The sequence below is a fragment of the Brachycentrus maculatus genome, unplaced genomic scaffold (assembly GCF_059751285.1).
Source record: "Brachycentrus maculatus isolate JH-2025_06_01 unplaced genomic scaffold, ASM5975128v1 h1tg000527l, whole genome shotgun sequence".
NCBI lineage: Eukaryota > Metazoa > Arthropoda > Insecta > Trichoptera > Brachycentridae > Brachycentrus > Brachycentrus maculatus.
Window position 1 is genome coordinate 203046 of NW_028281273.1, and position 25426 is coordinate 228471.

Consider the following 25426-nt stretch of genomic DNA (forward strand, 5'->3'; position numbering starts at 1 on the left):
AAGTATTAAACTCCTATAAAAGATTTATTTCCTACTAATAAATCTTTTACAGGCGAATTTCCAGAAATATTCACAACATTTTCTAAGAATAAAATCCAATTAAATTGATATAATTCTGATCCAAAAATTTGTTCCTTATCGCTCAAAAAAACAAATGGAGAAAAGATATGAAAAATAGGGAAAAAAAATAAAAGAAAACATATCATAAAAAAATATCATATATTTAAAAGTAACTTAAAAATACGATTTTGCCGATTAATTGCAGCAAAATAAATCTTTTTTGTAAAGATTCTTTCTCGAACTTGCAAACTAAACTGAATGTTTACAGATTAACAAAACAAAATTAATATAAATTGAGCAGAAGATTAAATTAATAAGCTTAACATATAAATTTTGATTATAAGCCAAAGGATAACATAGAGATATAGTTTTATAAAGTAGAAATAATAGTACTTATAGTATACATAGATAGTTACGCATTCTTAAAATGCTTGACTTAAAATAACTCGCTAGATACATAATATATCAAATAGTTCTCCATACATTTGTATATGGGAAAAATAACAAAAATGTATAATATGTTATATACTTATTATTATTTATCAGTTTTATTTAAAATAAAACATATTCGAAGCTATTCAATAAACGAGAATCGGAAAAGATACCGAGTTGAAATAAAAATAAGCATAGATTAAAAATTGTCTTTTTCAGAATAGTTGATTATTCAATGATTGTGTACCAAAATCCTGCATTAGTGGAATTGTACATACAGGATAATGTTGAAAGGAATCGGATGTAATAAAATATTATGTATGTAACAATATAGTACAGGGATCACCATTTGGTATGCTGAGTACGGCTTAGCAGCTTGTCTGAACCTCAGGCAATAGCTTTGGCTTCCGGAACGAACGCCTCCCAATACTTGATCAGCTGTAAAATAGAACACAAGTTATAATATCAACATTTTTTAGGGCTCAGTCCCTCGCTAGCGTATAGCTAAACAATTATTTAAAATACAGCACAACTCGGTTATAATGTCATCAAAGAGACCAACAAAATCATGGGGTTATATCAGAGTGACGTTATAAAAGAAACTTTTTTAAAACGCCATTTTAAACAAAGGAAAATTTAAAAGAAAGCTTACTAACTAATATGCATTTTCTCAAATTTTCAAAGAATTACATTGCAAAAAAATTGTAATCTGTTATTTCAATAGATGTTTATTCCAATTTCGAATCAGCGAGCTTTTATTGTATACTTTTGAAATGTGAATGATTTTTTAAAAGTAATTGAATTGTCTGTTTATTTTCAAACCTGGGCTTGATGAGCCATGTGATCTTCCAAATACCGGATGATTGTAGCTCGGAACTCCCTCACGCGGGAGACCTCAAACAATTCCATCTCTTTCTTGATCATGCTGGATATATTGTTGAACTCTTGCTGCCCTCTCTCCACCTTGGCTTCCCACTAAACATGAAAAATAATCCAATTTATTTTTAACATACTCTTAACACATCGCTGTCAGGCAGTTTTTTCATCAACCCCGACCCTAATTATACTCAGACAGTCTGAAGCCCTACCCTCAGTATACTAATCACAAGTAACCGCAAACCCAATTTCGATGTGTACAATGTTTTTTGGCGTCTCTTGCGTTCTACCAAAAGTAAAACAAAACGCTTATAATCGTCTCTACTAACAGTATGTAAAAGACACTTTTAAGCTTTTCCCGCAAGCAATGAGTTAATCTGTCTTGTGCATCAAACATGGCTCCCATATCCATACAAATCGCTCACTCCTTTCAAGAACATCATAAATCAAAAAGCTTGATTTTTCAGGAGAACGTTTTTAAAGTTTAAAAATATAATACAATGTATTAAAAATAAATATCAACCCACTTATTATACTTTTTACTCTGCAACAGATATTTTAAGGTGAAACCTGAATTTTTTTTCTCCATTTGGAAAATATTTAGTATATTTAAAAAAATAAGTAAACAATACCTTTTCCCAAAAATGCAAAAACAACACTTTCCGTCCTGTAACGGGTAAATATTAAGTTAAAAATATGCTGCTTTTGCTGGGATATAGTACATTTTTTGGGAATTCCGAAAACATGCACAACTGAAAATTGCCGATTTTTGATTTATGACGTTCTTGAAAGGAGTGAGAGAAATATTACAGCCATCAATCAGTTGAACAAAAAGTGATAAAGAGCTTTGCACAGCTGTGACTACGTATCTCAAATACACTGGGGAGGGAGATATATGATGCTGAGATACAAAAAATTATCTTACGTTAAAGATGTAGTTTAAGGTAAGTACTTTACAAATAAAACATTCATATTTGTTTCTATATATGTACTACATTTTTTTATATTCCTATTATGATGAAATGTTAAATAAAACTGAATACTGAATAAAATTACTATGATAGTTCAAGACAAATCAAATGTGATCTGACAATGTGAATCTGAATCACCCATTAGATATTAGTTACTGTACATTCATTATAAGTTACTATCAGTGTGAATTGTTCAAAGAAAAAGTTAATTTTATTTTACAAAGTGTGTTAACAGTTTGTGAACAGTTTTTTTATGCATGATAAGGTGTGATAACCCAAACATTTTGTGAATGTTTTAATTGTCTTTTAACTGAGTAAACAGCAGCACAAATGACAAACATTACACATATTTGGCAAATCTTATATAGGATATCCTTCTAATGTAAAGACAGAAGAGATAAATCTTTATTTTCGTAAAAAAACTGACAGATCACCGAAATCGGTCATACTTATACTATCCGGCATTTAACGCTAGGATACTAAACTATCGTAAAAATTACGAAGGCAAAATGACAATGTCTACATCATTTTAACGCCCCATGCTTCACAGTACCTTCCTAATGCACGTTCAATTTTTTTCCTTAATATGTGATCTTTTAAACCCAAAAAATTTTACTATTCCTTAAAATAATCAAAGTTTTTGAGTATGTATCTTATTTATTCCCATTTTATGTCATATTTTTTACGAATGTTTAGTAACAAAGTGACTCAAAGGATAGTTTAATAATCTAGGGTTAAGGGGTTAAAAGGGCAATATCCTGGGGATAATCTAATTTTTATTCTACTAAAATGATATTTTTAATGCACACATTGATGGTTTGATCACAAGCTAATGGTTAAATTTTTTACCTCAATAATTTCAGATGAAGCTTGTTCTATGCGGTCGTTGCGGCCGGCCAATTCCGCTTTAGCTTTGTTCTCTCGCCTGCGATTCAGCTGCATCTGAGCGTGTTGCCAATTTTGAAAGACCTGCAAAAAAATTGCATCAAATAGATTTGGGAAAAAAATAGCTTTCTAAATTATCACACAGTATTTTATTATTCACCCTACAAATGATATATCAATATTTATTATAGGGGTATCAACCTGAAATGAAACATATCATTTTTTAACACATTGATGTCGGGCAGTTTTTTCATCAACCCCCACCCAAATTATACTCAGATAGTCTGCCGCCCGACCCTCAGTATACTAATCATAAGTGACCACAAACCCAACTCCAATCTGTACAATGTTTATTGGCGTCTCTCGGGCTTTACCTAAAGTAAGCAAATAGAATGCTTATAAGGGTCTCCCGCTCTCTACCAACAGTGTGTAAAAAATACTTTCAAGTGTTTCCCGCAAACAATGTGTTAATATGGAATATTTACCTTAACTCGTTCATGGAACACATCCTTGATTGCGCCCAGGAGACCGATATAATCCTTCAGCAGCTCACAGAGCACATAGAAATCTGTATTAGATTGTTCATTATGAAGATTTTCCACCTGTAAAGGACGTGGGACAGGATTATTGATGAGTTCAGTGTCATATAACCAGTAGCCTAAATGAGGCACTTAGGATTGTAGGGCACATAGGCATACAATCCTAAGTGCCCTAGCCATTGCTACTTTTATTTCATCGTTGAATAACAAACTAGACAAAAATATCGAAATCTTTTAGTGCACAACCATGATACACGATTAACACACAACGAAGGTTTGATAGTCCCAAGAATTAACAATAAATATGGGAGTCGAACACTGCAATATATCGTTCTGAACATTTTTAATTTGTTGCCGACGGATGTTACAGGTCAAAATAAAATATGGAACAAAGGTAAAATAAAGGAATGGGTGAAAGAGTTTATTTTATGAAAATTATAAAATGTTTAAATTCATAATTTTTCCCTATTTTTTGTGTGTGTATTAGGTTAAAATGGTTAAAAACAATAAACAAATGTATTCAAAAAGAACTCCACCGACAAGACACACAAGGTGGGTCTCTGCAAAAAAAAATTAAATATGTTTAAAATTGCGATTTGAATAAATGTATACAATTTATATTAATAAAAAAAAATTAAAATTAATTTAACATACACTTCCTTGTCCATTGCATTTCACCCAAACGTCATTTTATAAATCTATTTTTATAAAACTGTATCTTATAAACAATATTCTATTTAATTCTTAGATCCAAGAATCATAATGCACTAACAAAAAAACTTTAAAATAGAATAACATTTGCTAACGGTCTGCCTTTGTAGTGCAATGGTTAGGATGTTTGGCTAGCAAGCTGGAAGTCCCGGGTTGGATTCCCAGGGAAAAACCGACAGATGGACATCCAGAATCCTAGAATGGAGACCCTGGGACGAAAAAAGAGGATAAAGAAGACAATTCCTTTCACCGCCAAATATTGGACAAGAGCGGCCCAAGGAAAAAAAAACATGGAAAAATATGGAAGAGGCCTACATCCGGCAGTGGAGAAACGGCTGAAGAAGAAGGAGAAAGTGGTGTTACCTTCTCCTGCACGTCTAAATTAGGTTGGAGCAATATTCAAGGAGGTGATATTCAAAGTGGTGTACCTTCTCCTGCACGTCGGCCAGCTGGGAGAGCGCACGCGCCAGCGCGGCGTGCTCCTCGGCGCCCGAGAGCGCAGCTGCGGAGCGCGCGGCGCCCCCGGCCAGCCCGGCCAGCTCGCGGCGCCCACCCGCCAGCGCCTCCGCCGCGCCGTGCAGCCGCCGCAGCGCCGCATCCAGCGCTTCCACCATGCCGCAACGCTCCTCGAACCACTGCCGACAAGGCGCACGTCGGATCAAGTCTCATTAAACAGTTCCCTGACTAACCCTTAACCGCCCTACACAAACGAACGTACGTGATACGCGCAGTTTTTCTTCACCATTCCGCGCTAACCCATATGACCTACGCACACAAGATATCTATTCCAAAAATATTTAATACGTACCGGATACACTGACAAATTTTTGTCAGGTTTCATACCTGACGATATTTTGCGACAACAAACGTTGTGATTTTTTTGCTTGTTTATAAAAAAATATGGCTGAAAATAACCCGGAGGTAGGGTGGTTAAGGCCTAACATAATTTTCTCTAAACCCAGATAACATTTGACGTAATTGAATTTCTTTTTTAAAACACCGTTTTTGTATTGAAATAATAAGTTCTTCTTCGAAATAAATATATATTTTTGAAAGGTACGGAGTTAAAAAAATATATATATTAATATTTTTTCAATACATATTTTAAAAAACAAAAAAAAATTAATATATATTCAAAAAAAAAATCAACATGAAGACACGTGCAGTCCTAAGTATGGCATTCTGAGTTGAACGCTTGAGATCTAAGCCTTAACTGAGCGTGACTTGGGCAAGGAGTTTGTATCATATTTGACAAATCCGAGCACTGCTGGGGTAAATAGTATTCCGACTCGTCATCAAATATTGACCCATTTGTTTTTATTGAATAACCCGAGCGGTGTTCGGACAGTCTTGTTTCGACTTGTGAGTGACAATTTCCTACAACGACAAATTTTCTCACCAAAATTCAACTGTTAAGGTGTCAACCTGTCCAGGAGTGTGGCCATACATGGTCGTCTAAACGAAGCTTTCCTCGAAGCAGTAAGAGCGTACATGAATTTCCGAGCTTATAACTAAAGCTCAGTGACATGTATTTATAAAATAGCACTTTTGCTGCTATCTGTGGTTTTATGTAAACACTAAAACTACATTTCAGATTATTTTTAATTTTTACAAAACGTTACCACACACTGAAATTTTTGTTTACCAGTTTCGAGTACCCTTGGTGCATGTTAGACCTCGGCCTTTAGTGCATGTTGTCCTGCGATTCTTAGCGCAAGTTGATCCTCGGGTCGACCAAAAACACATGTGATTAATATTTTGTGTAGTTTGGTAGTGACGGCTAGTATTGTTGCATGCTGGTGTAGTGATAGTCCTGACGAAGAGACGGGTACATCTCGAAACTGGTAGGCTAAAATCTCGGTGATTGGTTGTATACTACGTATAATACCATATTTAGACCAGTTATACAATACATATATAGATTTTTTTATCTCAGAACTATAGATACTGTAAATATTTTCAACATAAACAATCTTGAAAACATATACTATTGATCATAGTGACTCAAAAAAGTACCATGCTAGTTGGTCATCTTAGTAGGAGAGTCAAGTTAAACATATAACAATGACCCCAATACTTGATTGATAATAGTGCTAACTAAAAAGCAATGTGATCCGTGAGTAAAGACTACAAATTAACCTAAAAACTTTACATATTTGCATATAAAAAGTTATGAATATTTATAAATTGCACTAACAAAATCCTTTATGTAACCTTTTTGTCTAGTTAACACATTGTTGTTGGGCGGTTTTTTCATCAACCCCGTCCCTAACTATACTCAGACAGTCTGCCGCCCGACCCTCAGTATACTAATTACAAGTAATCACAAACCAATCCAATTTGTATAATATTTTTTGGCATCTCTCGCGCTCTACCAAAAGTAAGCAAATAGAATGCTCATAAGCGTCTCCCACTCTCTATGTAAAAGACGCTTTTAAGCATTTCCCTCAAACAATGTGTTAATATAAATTGCACTGTAGTGACATGCAACTATGGATGTATTATATCGACCCCTCATACATGTATCGCAAGAGAAAATAGCACAATTTTACAAAAGGATTTATAAATATTTCATTCCATACATTTGCATGCGTCGATATTTTCATTATTTTTTAAATATACACAAAATACATCTTTTCCAATTTAAAATGATCATTTGTGGCCTCTGATAGTATGCGTAAGAAGGGTCGATATACATATTTGTACTTACTAATTTATATACAAAAAAAAATGTAAATGTCAGTTTGTTTAAAATCTTAAATCTTCTAATGTTATTCACTGATTGCTTTGAAATTTTGATAGAACATATTCGAATACGCGCACGTTTTTATATACCTGCAACAGGTATTTTCACCTGTGACAAGTAAAAACATATTTTTCAACGGCTTTTTTTACCACAATGGCAGCGCTGCCCTATGCACCGTTGGATGCGGATAAGAGTTAGATGCGGAAACAGCAACCACAAAACAACAAGGGTTCATCTTTACCTAAATTGCTACCTACTTAAGTCATTGTCGTTTTGAGGTTGCAATATAATTATACCTTAATTTATTATTAGATTAAAACCAATATTTTTAGCTTTTCCACTTTTTTTTTTTAAAAAAAAAAAAAATAAAAAAAAAAAAAATAAAAAAAAAAAATAAAAAATAAAAAAAAAAAAAAAATAAAAAAAATAAAAATAAAAAAAAATAAAAAAAATAAAAAAAAAAAAAATAAAAAAAAAATAAAATAAAAAAAAAAAATAAAAAAAAAAATAAAAAAAATAAAAATAAAAATAAAAAAAAAAAAAAAAAAAAAAAAAAAGTGGAAAAGCTAAAAATATTGGTTTTAATCTAATAATAAATTAAAAATGCAATTCCATCACGAAGTGTCAGTGGATAATATAAATCTATTAATTATACCTTAATAAATATTTTAAGAGGTAGGCATTTAATACTTCAAGACTATAATATTTATGTACATTCCACTAGAAAAATAATATTTTAGATATACTATAATGACTATGGCTTGGTAAAAGTTCTTACCTTGCCATCCTTCTGCTCTCGTAGTTTGTAAAAATAAAAAATGAATGAATACAAATAGGAGAGCATTTAACCTAACCGAACCTAAGAGGGGGATTTGAAAACCCCCTAAAACAATGTTTCACTCGGTAACTTGATGATAATCAATATTTTTTGTTGCAGTAGAGTCCCAAAAATTCAGGATAACTCCAACACCACCCTGCTAAGGCAAAAAAAACCTCTGCTAGTTAATAGATTTATATTATCCACTGACACTTCGTGATGGAATTGCATTTTTAATTTATTATTAGATTAAAACCAATATTTTTAGCTTTTCCACTTTTTTATTTGACCAGCGACCGGGTTTCGTCGTTACCGACATCATCAGACTGGTGATGTCGGTAACGACGAAACCCGGTCGCTGGTCAAATAAAAAAGTGGAAAAGCTAAAAATATTGGTTTTAATCTAATAATAAATTAACTCTGCTAGTTAATTTTAATTACAGACAGCTTTATACCTTCAAAAAGTATTTTTCTGAGGTCTGTCATACACTGATCAAGATAACACTGCGTTTATATGATGCAGTGCCCTATGCACCATTGGGGTGCGGATAAGGGTTCAAATGAAATGAAATGAGTAAATAAAGTACACACTTTTCCTTTGTGTAAGGGTATTTCGGCAATATATTCTCTGTTGAATTCTCAAGCAAACAATACATACAAGTACAGTATTTTCTGAGGAAACACTAGTACATTTTTAACCACATTCCCGATAACCCGGCAATTTTACAAACTTCGCCACCCTTCGGTCCGAATTTTCGTGACTCTACTATACTTTGAAATACTTCAGCACTTTTCGTTTTAAAATATTCAAAATGTGTGACCCTCAATCAAATGTTTTGATGAATATTTGCGCGATCTACGGTCAAAGCTACGCGATCGATGCGTGATCCAAAGGTCCATGTCACGTCACATGTGATATCTATGTTTACCCGTGATAATGTATTACTTTACTCTAACTACTGCGCGCCACAAATGTATTGAAGCGAAACAGTTATTATGAACTGCATTTTTCCGATCATTCACAGTGTTTGTCACAGGTTTTGTATTATTATTACATACAACATTTCTATAAATACGACTGGAATGTTTTAAATCCCCCCTCTTAGGAGTATGCGTAATTTTTAGATAATTTGTGTAAGGAAGGTTAAACTTTTTGATCTTTAATATGATATTTTCTCATCGGTATTTGATTGCTTTCTTTAACACGTTTGCTGACACGTGGCTTATTTATGTAATCAGTAAAAAATATATGTATAAGTAAAAAAATATACATATACATATTGGTGGCTAGCACACAAAGAAAACCCAAAAATAAATTGGGGAATTGAACCCTAGACCACAACAGGAGTCAAATGGAAATCATTTAAACAGAAAATGACAACAAATTGCATTTATGAACGTATTTCGATCACTATTTTTTATTCTAGATCACTGTTTACTCTTTTCTGTAGACTATAAGAAAAAATATCCCAGCAAATTCTAATCCTTATACATAGTAAACATTCATTTAATAAAACTAAAAATTTAACCACACATATCGCTAATTTAAAAAAATGAAAGCAAATAAAAGTTAACTTACAGGATCAGTCTCATCCATTTTGTATGTGATTTTGTTAACAGTTTCCCCAACTTTGTTGAATAATCGTAGAACTCCTGCGCCACTTAAGGCAGATGTGCTTGTTGCTTTCGGTAAATCCATTTCTGCAGGAAAATCACCATATTAAAGTAACAAATAAATAGCTGGGAAATATGGCAACTCTTGCTATTGTGTGCGTGTGAGTGTGTGGTATGTGTGTGGTAGAAACCAATATAAAATAATGGATTTTTTGTATGTGATTTTGTTAACAGTTTCCCCAACTTTGTTGAATAATCGTAGAACTCCTGCGCCATTTAAGGCAGATGTGCTTGTTGCTTTCGGTAAATCCATTTCTGCAGGAAAATCACCATATTAAAGTAACAAATAATTAGGTGGGAAATATGGCAACTCTTGCTTATTGTGTGCGTGTGAGTGTGTGGTATGTGTGTGCTAGAAACCAATATAAAATAATGGATTTGGTGCAGGTCATGAACACTCTAATTTGAAATACCTTATGAGTTGCCTGCTATTATTTTACACATGGGCGAACAAATTAAATAATAACTTCTTTATAAAAAGGCATTACAAAATTCGCTTTTTGAATTTGATCGCTTAAAGGTAATCACCCTAATCAGTGTACAAATTTGGTTGTGAATTATGTATTTTTAGCTCCTGATATTTTTTATATCAATAACTTAAGCTGGAAAGAAATATAATTAGAGAAAAAGTAACAAATACCATTCTAATCAAGTAAACAAAAAAGTTACCCGCTACGCACATCTCTATATCATATGTGCACACTTTACCATCAGATTAGTGTTGTGAGTGAAAATTTGCAGGCAAAAAAATAGTGCCTACACTCCTTACTTTGTTATCAGTTATACACATCTTGCATGATTTGTTTTAAGGATTATTCTATCACCATCGCAATGGTGGTCACAGTTATAATCTACAATCTGATGTTTGAATGTAGAATTACAGCATTTAGATCACATATCATATCTCACCTGACTCCAGAAACTGCCGGAAATCTGGGTCGATGCATAGTACGGGATGCTGCGCAGTACGATTGAGATATCTCTCCAGTGATGCTCGACGTCTCTCTACAAATTCTGAACTACCAGATCCACCGGGGGAAACTCCAGAGCCGTCGGATGACTGGTTGGACATTTTGATTTTAGTCATCCCTAGAAGAAAATAATAATAATAAATAATAAAACCCTTATCCGCACCCCAATGGTGCATAGGGCACTGCGTCATATAACGCAGTGTTATCTTGATCGTTTACACATGAAGGAAAGGTGATCAGCCCTCCGCTTCAGGAACCAGTTCAGGGTAATATTGAATAAATATTACAGTGAAAAAATCACAAATATTTATTTGAACCCCCCTGGGAATCGAACCCGGGACCTTCAGAATGGTAGCCGAGCGTGCTGACCATTACACTACGGAGGCAGAGGAAGAAAATAAAATAAAATAAATTAAATCTTATGCATCCATAACTTTGTTGAATAATCAGAAATACTTTGATCGTAATAATATAATTGCATAACACAATTAAAAACAAGATGACGACAGATGTCTAGATAAGCACCTGCACTTGACCTACTACTTTACTTCAAGTTTTATGAGTCTGAGTGTAATAATGCTAAGGGGTCGATAAGAGTAAAAAACTAGAGAAGAATACTTACAAAAATAATGATAATTTTTGCACATTACGTTTTAACCATTTAAAAAAAAAATTAACTAAAACTGTGCCAGGAGATCACAGATATATTACATGTTAGCAAATAAAAACTTATAATATTTTAATTACATTTATTATTTATTTAAATCGTTTTTAAACTCTAAGCTGTTGAAATAATGAGTATAAAAAAAATAAGGTATGTTGATATAATATTCAAGCCAGGAAGGACCATAATGTTGTCTTTAAAAAGATGTTGAAAAATATTTTGTAATAAAACATTATCAATGTTTATATTATGTTGTTTTTAAACATACATACTCCAACATGACATTCAATCATATTTGAATAAACAATATCAAATAACTAATTTGGTGAAAAATTACAATGCATATTTTACAACATGTTCTGATAATAATATTATTAACAATGCTGTATGGATATTCAAAATAATTCAGAGATAAGGCTTCAGATAATGCATGAAATAAGCTACCCATTCCATTGAAACAGCTATGTGTATATATTAAGGTGTGACAAGCATGGATAAGCATATTTGTAGCCACTTTCTTGGAAATTGAATCAGTTTATGTATGTATTTATATTTCTAATTACTCATATTTACCTTCTTTCAAACATTAAAAAAAAATATATTATCAAGCTTCTTATTCTTAGCCCGATTTACACATCACAAACACACATGCACACTGTGGGGCAAGAATTATTTTTATTATTTTAACATATTTTATGTAGAACCATTGATTTTTTTAAAATAACAATAACAGATATAGTTACAAACCTTTTACATAATAAATTACCCCCAAGGACAAGAATAAATTATTTATATTTCATCAGAAGTTTAAGCAGAATTACTACACAAAATGATGTTTATCTAACTGGCGTTTACGATATTTCATTGAAAAAGGGTGGACATATTAACCTTTTAACCGCGTTAACTTTATTCCTGAGAGACGCCCATGCGCGGCGGTATTTTGCTGTTTTTTAAATGATTACTTTTCTCATGTATTTAGTTACGAAATGATTTATTTTCCTAAACAAAAACGTTCAATGGGATTCATTGTGCCTTTTTAGTACTCTATAATACACGTGTGTCACATTATTCTTGAAATATATCGTAATATAAAAAAATAAGATCGTAACATAAATAAATCAAAGCACGCATCGTGTGTCACTCTTACCCACTGGCGATGCGTAGCGTCGAGAGTGAGACAGATATAGGGCATGATTATGGCGCGGACTAATTACCGACCTCGAAGAAAAATCAGGGATCTGTTCTTTTATTTATCCTTGTGATGTTACAAATTATTAGTCAGTTATTTCAACAGATGTCATAAGACCAAGGATTGACGTATTAATTTATTCAAAGTTCCACACCATGAAAAAATCCCTCCAAGTTGAACTGAGGGTCGAAACTTGGAGCAAAGTAAAAACACATACGCTCATGTCAGCCGCGTATGGGGCATGTTTTATGAAAACGCATACGGTTATGCGATCCGCGTGGATCCGGTTAACAAACATGGTAACTGTCTGTCTCTCTCATTTCAAACATGAAAGCCTAAGGTGCAGATATCTGCATCTCGCAAGTGAGCCAGATGCAGATATCTTTTGTCAGAATATGGTGGCTACCAAGATCATCATTTTATCATGTAACTATAAAACAAAAACAAAAAATTCTTCAAAATACATATACGTTAATAGTATGAAGAATAAGCCAGGTAACACGCCAAATATCATTACCATATGAACTTAGTCCTGATGACTTATGGTTTAAAACTTGGGTTACTAGCAAAATACTGCGTTCCTCACACATGCCAATTATTGTCATCCACTAATGTTACCTGAGCGGCTCACAAACATGTATGATCCACGATGATTAGGCTAGTTACAGTCTTAATATCAATTTTTTTTTTTTAAAGGAATAACCCGCAAAGTCTCTACTTTTAGAGGCTTGTCTGCAGGTAGGATAGTAAGGCAATTGTGAAAAATTCATCACAAACACCCAAACCAATTGAAAATAAATCTTTCATGAATTTATTTTGCACTTCGGCGGAAATCGAACTTGAGACGCCAGTTTCGCAGTCGAGCGTATACCCAACTACGCCATAGCCCCTGTCATATATAAAACATTTTCTTATTTTCGTTATATGTAAACTGTTCACAAATATAATTATAAATAACATACCAATTACACTCTTTTCCGGTGCTGGTGGAATTATGCGTCCTGCCCTAAGGTATTTTTCCATCAGCTTATCGTGCAGTCCCAAAAAATCACTAAATCTCCTTGAAACTCCGAAATTCTGTTTAGAGAAGATGGGCATATTCGTTTTGGTGATCACTCTGTAGGCTACATAGGAACTCATCCCTTCTCCAACCTTCTGCGGCTCTGTTACTGTGATTTCTATATTGTTCCCGCGTTCCGTCGTTACCTGAAGAATAAAAGCCAGAGATTTAAAAAACATGTTTGTCAAAAAGATTTAATATATCTGTTCACGTTATATCCAACATTTATTGAAATGTTTTATAGCAAAAAATATAAATGTGGAAAAAGAGTGACTGGAGATATTTCTTTTATCAATTGATTCGGCAGTCACTTTGTGGTAAAATCTATCCATTTTTAATTTAAGTTTTACTTAGTAAATACCACTATTTCTTAAAATCCACTGTTACATGTGTTTCGATGCATTCCGCATAATTTTTATGGTGTTTAAAATGATGCGGAATGCATCATTTTAAACATTAGAAGTAAAAGAAGAGATACATAGGCATGTCTATGCAGATATGTATAGGCATGTCTGCGTAATCAGAGAGCATGTATGACTAGATGTATGGATGTGAAGGAGGCGAGGAGTGTATGTCAGAACAGAAGAGTGTGGCGTTCCATCCTCTCTGCCTACCCCTGCGGAGAAACGGCGTGATGGTAGTAGAGTACTAAGTAAAACTTAAGGTAAAAATGGAGATATTTTTGTTTACACACATTCTCACTTAGTATTTAACTACATAGTGCACTTATCCCTGCGGCAAATGGATATAGTTTTTAGCAAAAGGTAAAAAACTAAATATTTTCATAACAAGCTAGATATCAAGATCTTTTTATGAGGAGAAAAAATATCAATGGGTTTTGTAGAGTCAATACTATTTTTATATCCATTACTTAAAATCAAATTGAACAATAAAACGCTTATTTCATTCCAAAACGTTAGTTCCACTGTGAAATTGTATTTTTATTTTTGCCGCATCAAATGTGTCAATATGGTCAATACGTCATTTTCAAAAGTTCACTTATGATATTTGATCATCTCTGTTCATAGTTTATGCTTTTATCAGATTAACCAGTAAATTACAGAAAAATAAATACCTCTTCCATTATAGGGCTACTTATGGAATGTGGTTTACTAATGAGAACGTTCTCCATTTCTTCATTAACAGGAGACGATATTTCTAAACTGGGAAACTCGTCAATATTGTCGTATCCATTAGTGTCTTCTTTCATGACTGGATTATCCTAAAAACATCATACAAAACATTGAATTGCGTACTAAAGATTTTAGTTTTGGGGAAGAAGCAGGCTTACGTTATATTATGAAAACAAAAACTTAAGAAAATAAGTATCAGATGTATATTATGACGCTCTTTTCGAGTCCAAACATAGCTAAATAGTAATGTAACATCCGTTCTCAAAACGACGCTACAACAATAAAATATTTACTTATAAAAGAATAAGTAGTCCAATGAACGCTAAAAATTCATGCATTATATTCAATTACGTATGAACAATACTATTCAAATCAAATAGGGGAGGAAGATTGAGATAATACCCATTGACGTATGCAATACATTACGAACTGTCAAAATGACAATCCAAATGTCGAATAAACGCGTACTCGCCACTAGAATTTTTAGACAAACCTGAATAGCCGAAGCGAAAACATCCTCGTCGTCTTCATCGTCGTCTCTTTTAATATTTACAGTTTCAAACAAAGGGGGAGGCTCCATATCTTCAGCCATTATTGTCCAATTTGATTTTCTCCTAATCAACCGAATGACAACGACATATGACCGGCAACACCAATCCAGCGCTGTAGCGTTGTGCTATGTTTAATGTAGGTAGGAATTTGCAACAATCGATAGCAATCGGTACTGTATTTGAACAATCGATTCATGATTTTTTCATAAATTAATACTAAAACAGTATTTAGTAACATTATTCCATATTATTTAAATGTTTGTATTCATTTTTCTGTTTTCTATGATATTTTGTTTGATTTATACCAATTGTATTTATGTAAACCAGCCTTAATAATTTCTTTATCCTTTACGCTAGACTGTATTCATTAAATTATGTCTCTTCATCAAAAGGTTAATTATTGTTATATCATAAACATTTTACATTCACACAACACCATGCTACTTTTTACAAAATTTTAATTACATTGACTTAATTTTTATTGGCATCTGGACGGACTCTTGTGTTTGGTAGATCGTAGAACTACGAACACCAAGAACTGTCAATTTGTTTTGTATTTGCGTACGTGTTGTTATAACAAAAAATCCTTGTTTTATCTCCCAAATTATATTGATAAGAATTTACATGCTTGCTTTTTTTACATTGGAATGTTCAATAAATTCACATTGATATTTGTTTTATAACGAAAGTTGTCCCACTGGCACAATGAGTATTCCGAATGTGCCAAAACCAAAAATACCAGCTGCTTCCAGCACAGCTGGAAATATTCTTTCTAGTGTAGCTCCCCCGTCGGCCTTACCCAACTTTATTACCACAACAGCACCACAAGTGTCTTCTGAGTCCTCTGATTCGCTTATTAAGGTACCTGCAAACGCTTCTTCGCATCGTGTTCACTAATATTCCTTACCCGATGAGAAAACACTTGTGAAGCAACAAGTTTTTTACTTCATTTAGATCAAACAAAAATGAAACTGCTTTATTGTATTTCATTTTGAATCCATGGCAATTTTTTATATTTATTTTAAAATTCTCTAATACTGGAATCAATTAACTAAAAATATTTTATTTTTGTGGATTCATAATGCATAACATCTATTATATTTCATTGTACTGAACCCAGATGGAGGTAACTAATATTTATATCTGTCACAGATTATCACGCCTAAATAAAGGAATGCTTTTAACACCTAAGGGCGGGAAAAGTATTTCTACACGTTCGGTCGATTGATGCTTAAGGATGGGAAAGGTATTTTTGCCTTCTTCGCCGACCTCATTTCAAAGGCAGAAAAGATGGAATGACATATTATTATGTACCAATCTCTTTGTTAAGGTCTTACCTATATGTACCTAATTATGAAATCTCGTTGCCAGCGGTCCACAGGCGTAAAAAACACCCGTCCAAAATGTGTTAAAAAAAACATCATAACTGTGGTCAAAATTAAAAATGTTACGAGCGTATCTACTTCAGTAGGTTAATAAAAATATAAACAGTACGAGAAACACCGTAAAGACAGTAAAAATATAAAATAATGTATATAGTGACACCTTTAGTTACACATGCCCTAACTCAGTGCATTGGCGATATATAATTATTAGTTAAGATGAAACCTGTAATTTTATCTTAAATTATGTTTTTTTAATGTCTGCTGGTTTCCTGATGTTCATGTTGGATTGGATGGAATATCGGAAGCGGAGATAACAACCTCTGTAACAATTCATACCCTTTGTTACAGAAAGAGCTAGCTGCTGCAGCTCAAAATGTTCCACCAATCTCATCATCACAACCAATACCAAGATCTGAATCCAGTGAGTTTCTTCAACCCACCTTCAGGTATCCTACCTTTAAATAAATAATACTTTTATTATTCTCACCCTTATGCTCAAAATGTTCCACCAATCTCATCATCACAACCAATACCAAGATCTGAATCCAGTGAGTTTCTTCAACCCACCTTCAGGTATCCTACCTTTAAATAAATAATACTTTTATTATTCTCACCCTTATGCTCAAAATGTTCCACCAATCTCATCATCACAACCAATACCAAGATCTGAATCCAGTGAGTTTCTTCAACCCACCTTCAGGTATCCTACCTTTAAATAAATAATACTGTTATTATTCTCACCCTTATTGACACCCAATGGTGCAAATTACACGACATTTTATCTTGACGATAAAATACATGAGAGGTATGCAACCCGGAGAGCCCTGTATCCGAGAATATTGAATGCAGAACTGATTGCTTTGCCTCCATATCGACGTGCCCTACGTAAAGTGCTCTAACTACATTTTTGCCAATTTTGAGATATTTGATGTACGTTATCAACAGACTGTTATAAAATAAACATATAAAATAAATTACGCTTAGTTTTCTGGCGTATTAGACGCTATCTACATCGAATTTTCGAAATGAACTGAACTCCTAAAACGTTAACTACTTAATTTTGACAAAGCATAAAGTTTTAAAACGATTTAATACATCATTTTATTGTGTTTTTGAATGTATAATAGTAGTTTAGAATTTCAGATAAAACCTTTAATTAATAAATAAGAATACGTTGAAAAAATCTTCTAAGCTCTCTCCTGTAAAGTAACAGATTTGCAGATAGAGTGCTTTACGTAGGGGCCGTCGATATATATCAATGATCAATCTCATGGGGTGCCTTGTGCACTATTTGTTTGCTAGCAGAGGCTAAAGAAGAATGAAAAAAAAAAACTACTTTTTTGTGTGCAATAGTAGCCAAATGCACTAACAACACTGCAAAGCCAGATAAAGAATTATATGCATCCATTTGCAGTTTATTTTGTTGGTCTTCTGGGACCTAGAGTCAATTCAGAGCTTTAAATATTCAACCCTTTATGTCCCAGGAGGTAAATTATTAGCAATTTAATTATATTAGTAAGGCTTTTCGCCGTGAGGTTTTAAGAAAAGTAAAACCTAACAAACAAACAAAAATTATGTGTATTCAAAGAGTATTATGAAGACATACCAAATGTGTACACTCTGTGGCGTCAAATATATATGTACATAGGTTCATATTTAAAATTATTCAAATTAGTGCTTGATATAAGCTAGAAACAAGCACAAAGATAAGCGCAAACACGCTAATTTTGTATGGCCAACCTGGTGAGCACAGTAGAAGAGAACCAGAATAAATGTTTAGGAATTAAATACTTCAATTAACTCCCTAAAGAAATTTTTTAAAATTAGAAAATATCAAAATTCTTAACTTGCCTATTACATGTAAATCTTAAAAAAATATATAAAAGAAAAGAAAAGGACTATTTTACCATTAATCAAATAAAACAATGAATCTTGAGTGTAAGTCCATCTCGAAGCACAAGAGCTCAGTTTCTTTTTTGGAGAGGCACAGCGATACTAAAATTATAAGATTGCCATATGTTTAAATGTATAGAAATCGTATTTAAAAAAATGTTACTGTATTAAATAAAAAAATTAAATAATTTATATTTGAAGCACTAACTTTTTGATTTTCCATTTTATAATTATAATGTTACTTTGTTTTAAAATCACTTTTAATAATTTTTTATTATAACTTATTTATAATGTCTACTGGTTTCGAAGCTTCTTTATCAAGACTAATCAGTCTTGATAAAGAACCGGTTAGCTTCGAAACCGGTAGACATTATAATTAAGTTATATTTAAAAAAATCTTTATAGTGATTGAAAAACAAAGTAACATTTTTAATATTTTATAAAAAAATCCATTCCAAAATTAAATTACATTAATTTAATTTTACTCATTTTTTTAAGCCCGGCGATACCTCCTAGCAAGGGTATCCCCACGGAAGCGACTCTCATGGCCAGCGGCTACGGCTCCGAGTTGAGTTCCCCTAGTTCGGCAGACAGCCTGACGGAGGTGCAGTCGGTGCAGTCGGCGCACGAGGCCGAGGAGATGATCGGCAACGTGATGCCGGGCAGCGGGATCCTAACGTGGGTCAAGGGGGCCGTGTCTAGCGGGGGGCTGCTGCACCGGGTGGCCGAGAAGGCCAAGAGCTCCGTGGACTCGATGATCACAACGCTGGACCCGCAGATGAAGGAGTATATATGTATGAAACCATTTTGACTTTATCCTTATTCTTTGATTTGTAATAATGCAATTCGTCACTGGAGTGACACTTCTCATTTTATTAACAGACTACCAATGGAGTCTTTTCACATTGTAATTCTTCTTCTTACCCTTATACCCACTCTATGGTACATAAGACATTGCATTGTATCGAAGCAGTATTATCTCAATCATTAATTTTATGAAGGTAAGATGATTAGTTCTGCTCTAATTATGCAACAAAATATATTATTATTTGTGTAGCTGCCTTGGCTGGTGTGCCTTTATCTCGTTCACTATACTTTGTCTGTGATCTTCTTTCTTAAAAAAGCATCCAAGCTGGTTTTTTTACTCTTGACTGAAGTTGAGTCGATAACTAAGATTGATTATTACTAAGTTATTCCAGTCTGAAACTACTCTGGTGGGTGTAATTTTTTTCTTTAGATTGAGATGAAATTGGGGACTGTAGAAATATCAGTGTAGACCCTGCATATTGGTGTTTATTTGATATACCTCTTGCGGGAAGAAGTCTTTATCAAGTCCCTTTTCTTTCATTGCTCTTCCAATAATTTTAGTCCTAGCGCTTTTAATCGACCGTGGTTAGGGATCCTTTGAGAAGGTTGGGGATTTTTGTTTCACCTTGTGCTTTGTTCAGTAAAATTACCATATTTTGATAAATAGGGATTTTTTCAACCATTTGCTGCTGATCTGGTTTTGTTTACTGTCTATATTGACATATCTGAATTAATCAGTATTTTTAACGCATATCATATTTTTAGATTCTGGAGGAGATGTGGAGGTCCTGGTTGCATCAGACAAGGATGATAAGGTGGTCCCCATTCGAGAATCATTTCAAAATGTCTTTGGAAAGGCAACCATCATGTAGGTTTCAAAACTTTTTTGCTATATTACGAGTTTATTAAAGACTTCCATTGTAAAGATAATGTACATGTCATTTAATTAGTGATAGAATGATAATTATATATTGTTTATCAATTTCCATACCCAATGTGTAAGGACTTCCTATATGAAACGAAGAATACAAAGAATTACGTATCATTAAAATATACATATTTGAAAGCAATGCAAGTACATATTTACAATTTGAATGTTTAAAATAAATATTTGTACAAGAAAATAAAGCTTTGTAAAAAATATTTTGATAATAAATCAAATTCTCATAAATTTATATCTCATTTTTGTAGTTTTCAATTTATATTCCTGCTTTAAAATTATTACGATTCATAAATTAAAAAAACTTGTTTTTCAAAGACATTTCAAATGTTTCGAATCCTTACTGTACACAATTGCTTTGTGTAGACTTCAACTACTTTCTTTAGTTTTATTTTTTAGTTCAATACAAAAGAAATATATATTAGGTACCTAAAATGTACATTATGTTATATGAATTACTTTTATCTAGCAAAAAGATTTCCTTTAACCTGTATCTAAAAAAATATAAATTTACACACGCATCCGGGCAAAGGTATTGTGTACTTTATTTAGGCCAGCAAACGATTTAAATTTTCAATATGGTAAATATTCTTTTAAATTACTGTTTGTTATATTCCTTTCAGAGGGTTTGCTTCTCAATCACAAAAGATAGCTGCACAGCCAGTTGGGTTCGCAGCGGCTCTTTCAGCGGCTAAAGATAGAATAGGTCAACTCCGTTCCAACAATTCCAAAATAGGGAACAATGTGCCTATTGTGGCTGTTGAGAGCTTTGTTATAGAGGTCACCAACGAGAGGTAACTATTTCTATTCTTAAAAAACTACAACATAATGAACATTTCTATTCACCCCTCTGTATTCCTTGTGAATAGTTTCACTTGCTTCATAAATTATAATGGTTACCAACACATAAATATTTGCATTATGAAATATATTATGTATGTTGGTACTACATACATCTTCTTTTTTTTTAAATGCTTTGAGATCTGTGATCACAAAAATTATGACATCAGGTAAATGGAGTACCTAACTCTATAATATATAATAATTATAATAATTTTTAAAACAATGTAGTAGTTTCACATGGTACATATAATGGTTACCAACACAAAAATATTTGCATTATGAAATATATTATGTATGTTGGTACTACATCTTCCTTTTTTAAAAATTTTGCATTGAGACCTGTGATCACAAAAATTATGACATCAGGTAAATGAAGTACCTAACCTCTTGAGTTTTATAATAATTTTTAAAACAATGTAGGCATTTCATGATATGCCCGTCCGTATATTATGAATATACTGATATCTCAAAATTATCTATTTTAGCTTAAATAAGATTTTTCTATTGATTTTGTAATGTTGTATTTTTCTACAGGAAAAAAACATTAATATGTTAAGCTATCTACATACATAATTAAGTACCCAACTAATTATATAGGGAGTATGATTTGATATGAATTTTGTTTTTAAAATTAAAATCTAAATAAGTATGTCAAATGGCCATATTTAGCACTCCCGGCAGTAAGAAGTTACAAAAATAGTACTTTGAACATTTAACAGTGTGATGTGAGAAATGCAAAAAATTTTGATCTTTTTTGTTTTTGATGTATTTATGTACATTTATCAATGTTTCCTCATTCATTAATAATTTTTAAATGGCTAATAAAGTGTAAGTATATAACATTTGCTTGGTAAAATAAAATCTTGGAAATAACGTTATAATGAATTGTAGTCAAATATAAAAATACATTTTAAAAAGAGTTACAAGGTGTTTAAATCAAATAAATTTTTCTCTCATTCAAACATTTTTATCACTAAACTTCTTGTTTTGAAATCAATACAATCAATTGATACTTTTTTCTTAAGAGCAATATTTTTTTTTTATTAAGTGCATTTTAGTTTAAATTAATTTCCCATGTTTTGACACAAAATTTTTATTCTAAAGCCCCCATGATCACACATGTGGTCCATGATGATTTTTTTAGGTAATATAAACTAATTTTCATTTAAGTTTTACTTGGTAAATACCACTATTTCTTAAAATCTATTGTGACACGTATTTCGATGCATTCCGCATCATTTTCAAACACCGTGTGGTGCGAAATCCATCGAAACACGTATCATAATAGATTTTAATAAAGGGTGGTATTTACTAAGTAAAACTGAAATGAAAAATGGATATATTTTACCACAAAGTGACTGTCGATTCAATTAATAAAAATATAAACTAATTTAATGAACCAATTTATTCTCAATTCTTTTTCTTTTAACATTTTTTTACATATAAACATATTTTTAATGAAATAAAATCTGTTCTTAAACGGTCTTTTAAGTTCAAAAAATTAATTCCGTCACAAATTTTAGACAGTGCCCATAATAGCTCAAATATAAAGCATCATTTTAAACTGCTTTTTCAATGCTTCAAATATTCTATTGTTGGAGAATGAACTGATTTTATCACTGTCACTTTTGTTTAAAATAACAAAACATCTCAAAAGGTTGGATACTAAATTAGATACGCATGAATAAGAGAGGTTTTTTTCCGTCCTTTTGTTAAACTCATTTTTTGTTTACCATTCAAAAACCTTTTTTTTTATACAGAATATTAATCAAAAATAATTTCTATGTTTTCACTTATTTTTTCAATTTAAGTAAACAAAATTAAAATAATATTAATTGAATAATCATGACTATTTCATTTTAAAATATGAACATAAAAACTTCATATTCTTATGGCATTTTTTCTCTCTTCCTTTATCAAATTCAGAAAAGATTGTTTCTTCTTTTTCTATGAATTTTTCATTATTAGTGTAAACAATCTTTCAATCAATCAACTTTCAACAATCCACAGATGGTTCGACTTGGCAGTTCTTGTACTGACAGATCCGGAAAGAGGGATAAATCTGGAAACTTACACGCAGATGACTCCGGTACCTTCAACGGTGATAGCAGCCGCACAAGGGGATACTCCGGATGGTTACCAACACAAAGACACAGGATTCAGTACCACAATTGGCTCATACATGAGTGCCAACCTACAGGTGAGTGATCATAATATGTAATTTTATTATTATTAATTAAAACACAATGTTACAGAATGTAATTTATTTTTGTAACAGCTGTTTCACTTTAAATGGGGATTATCAAACTGTATTGAAAAAGTTTGATAATGCCCCCGCAAAGATGTCGCGAAAATAAATAAATTCTGTAGAATCGTAAATTATCATTTGGTTTATATTGATTATGACTTATTATTTAAAAAAATTGAGTAAATACTAACAGCAAGTAAAATACTAATTAGCTTGCAGAAAAATATGCTTGGTGGCATATTTCAATAGCTTGTATTGTCAAAACTGCCAGGTAGTAATTTTAACACTTCTTTTTTTTATAAGGATGGTAATGTTTTGGCGTTTCATATAAAGGTGGAGACATAACATAACGTCATAACATCGCTCGCGGTGAGCATCACCGAGCATCCAAAACTATGGATGGAGCGCTCTGCATGGTGTACTGACTGCCTGAATGCTCGCATCGTAAGGTGTTACGTTATGACGAAATGCTCCGGTCAGTCTCCACCTTAACAAGTAGCATTTAAATCAAAATTGTTTTCAAATGGATTGATTACCATATATGAACTTAAAGGATCTTAATGCATCAGATAAACTATAAACTACACCCTTAGTCAATATATCTTTTGTGTAATCAACGTAAAGATGTTTTATACCACCAGTTAATGTCAAGCATTCAATATAAATCTCATTGTTTCCCAGAACTCTGCTGTTACACTACTGTTTTTCTATCTCATATATCTCAGTATCGTAGAACGGGGCTACTTGAACACACATGTGTTACTTGAGCTCAGTACCAAAAAAGATTTAAATCTGTATTTGGTCTACAATAATGAACGTATCGACATTATTTATTGTTTGCCTGACAGGTGACACTTATTGTCAAGATACTTCGATCGATACCACGATCTAAATAAAAAAAAATACTGGGCTCAAGTAACATATCAAAGTTCAAGTTCTACGGTATACAAATGATCAACTTTAAAAATAATTTATTCATTTTCTACATCCAAATTGTCGTAACCTGAATCGGTTGTAAGTGGAAATTCGTCTTAAGCATATCTGATTATTGAAAAAAGCGCACATTTTGCATTTAAAAATAAAAACAGTTGAATCTTTGTTTAAAAAATATGAAAATCAATGTTTGTCTTTTTATCATTGAAATATGGATCCCTGTTTGATATTATTATTTTATCTGTCATTTTACTAATATTTTGCTATTTTCAGACCCATCACAGTCAATGGCACGAAACTGCTACTTCAGTTTCAAGAAGAGAAATGATACAACTGGCTGCAAAGTCGTTAGCAACCCTTTATAAAAAAGCCATGGCAGCATCAAAAGCATGAATTTGTAATTTTACCAACATGTAATAATATTAGTGGTTAATTTTACATGTTAAACTCAGAGATTTTGCATATCTATTTAACAGTTTTATCCACAACAAAAAAATAACAGTGTGGATCAAATCAATGGAAAGTAATGATTATTTTTATTTATATTAAGTTTCTTATGTTATTTGATAATGGAGCAGATACGAAGAAATGAAAATAAATATTTATTTATGTTACATGAGTTTACAAAAATATTTATTTACCAATTGTATATTAAACAAATTATAAATTTTGCCTTTTTATCATAAAACTTTTATTTTCTTAACATCTCGATTAAAATAACTTGTGTATCAGGGGTATTTTAGCAGAACACATTAAGCCATGCAAATATGTTCTGAGATAATGGAGTTTAAAGGAGAATACTTTTTTATATTTTTATTCCTATACTTTTCCTGTATTTACCTATATAATTGTAACGAATCTATTTTTGGGTACAAAAATTCATAATAATATCCAAAAGAACATTCTTTACAATTAATAAGTAATAATTTTATTTACATAAAAGAGTAGTGTGTAAGAAGATTACCGAGATTAAACTTTTCTCCCTCAAACTCCATTATCCCATAGCATATTTGTATGACTAAATCCTTCCTGCTTGTATGCCTTTGATATTACACTCAATTCCAACACCAAACTCCAATGCTGTCATATTTCCAGTAC

General features: G+C 32.3%; 2 protein-coding genes across 2 annotated transcripts; one reads left to right on the forward strand and one right to left on the reverse strand.

Moving 5' to 3' along the window:
* Nucleotides 1-200: 200 nt before the first annotated feature.
* LOC148301703 (sorting nexin-2-like) lies at nt 201-15386 on the reverse strand. The gene is made up of 10 exons (XM_088272782.1): nt 15222-15386; nt 14671-14817; nt 13498-13741; nt 10621-10800; nt 9617-9738; nt 4903-5109; nt 3710-3826; nt 3189-3308; nt 1315-1467; nt 201-930 (listed from the first exon to the last, which is right to left on the reverse strand). Exons 1-10 carry the CDS (start codon nt 15318-15320, stop codon nt 880-882), a joined length of 1440 nt encoding a protein of 479 aa, XP_088128908.1. The 5' UTR covers nt 15321-15386; the 3' UTR covers nt 201-879.
* A 395-nt stretch (nt 15387-15781) lies between these two features.
* On the forward strand, nt 15782-25016 carry LOC148301704 (protein PRRC1-like). Its single transcript, XM_088272783.1, has 7 exons — nt 15782-16140; nt 17013-17110; nt 19056-19351; nt 20130-20232; nt 20928-21098; nt 23158-23347; nt 24602-25016. Exons 1-7 carry the CDS (start codon nt 15985-15987, stop codon nt 24719-24721), a joined length of 1134 nt encoding a protein of 377 aa, XP_088128909.1. The 5' UTR covers nt 15782-15984; the 3' UTR covers nt 24722-25016.
* Nucleotides 25017-25426: the final 410 nt, after the last annotated feature.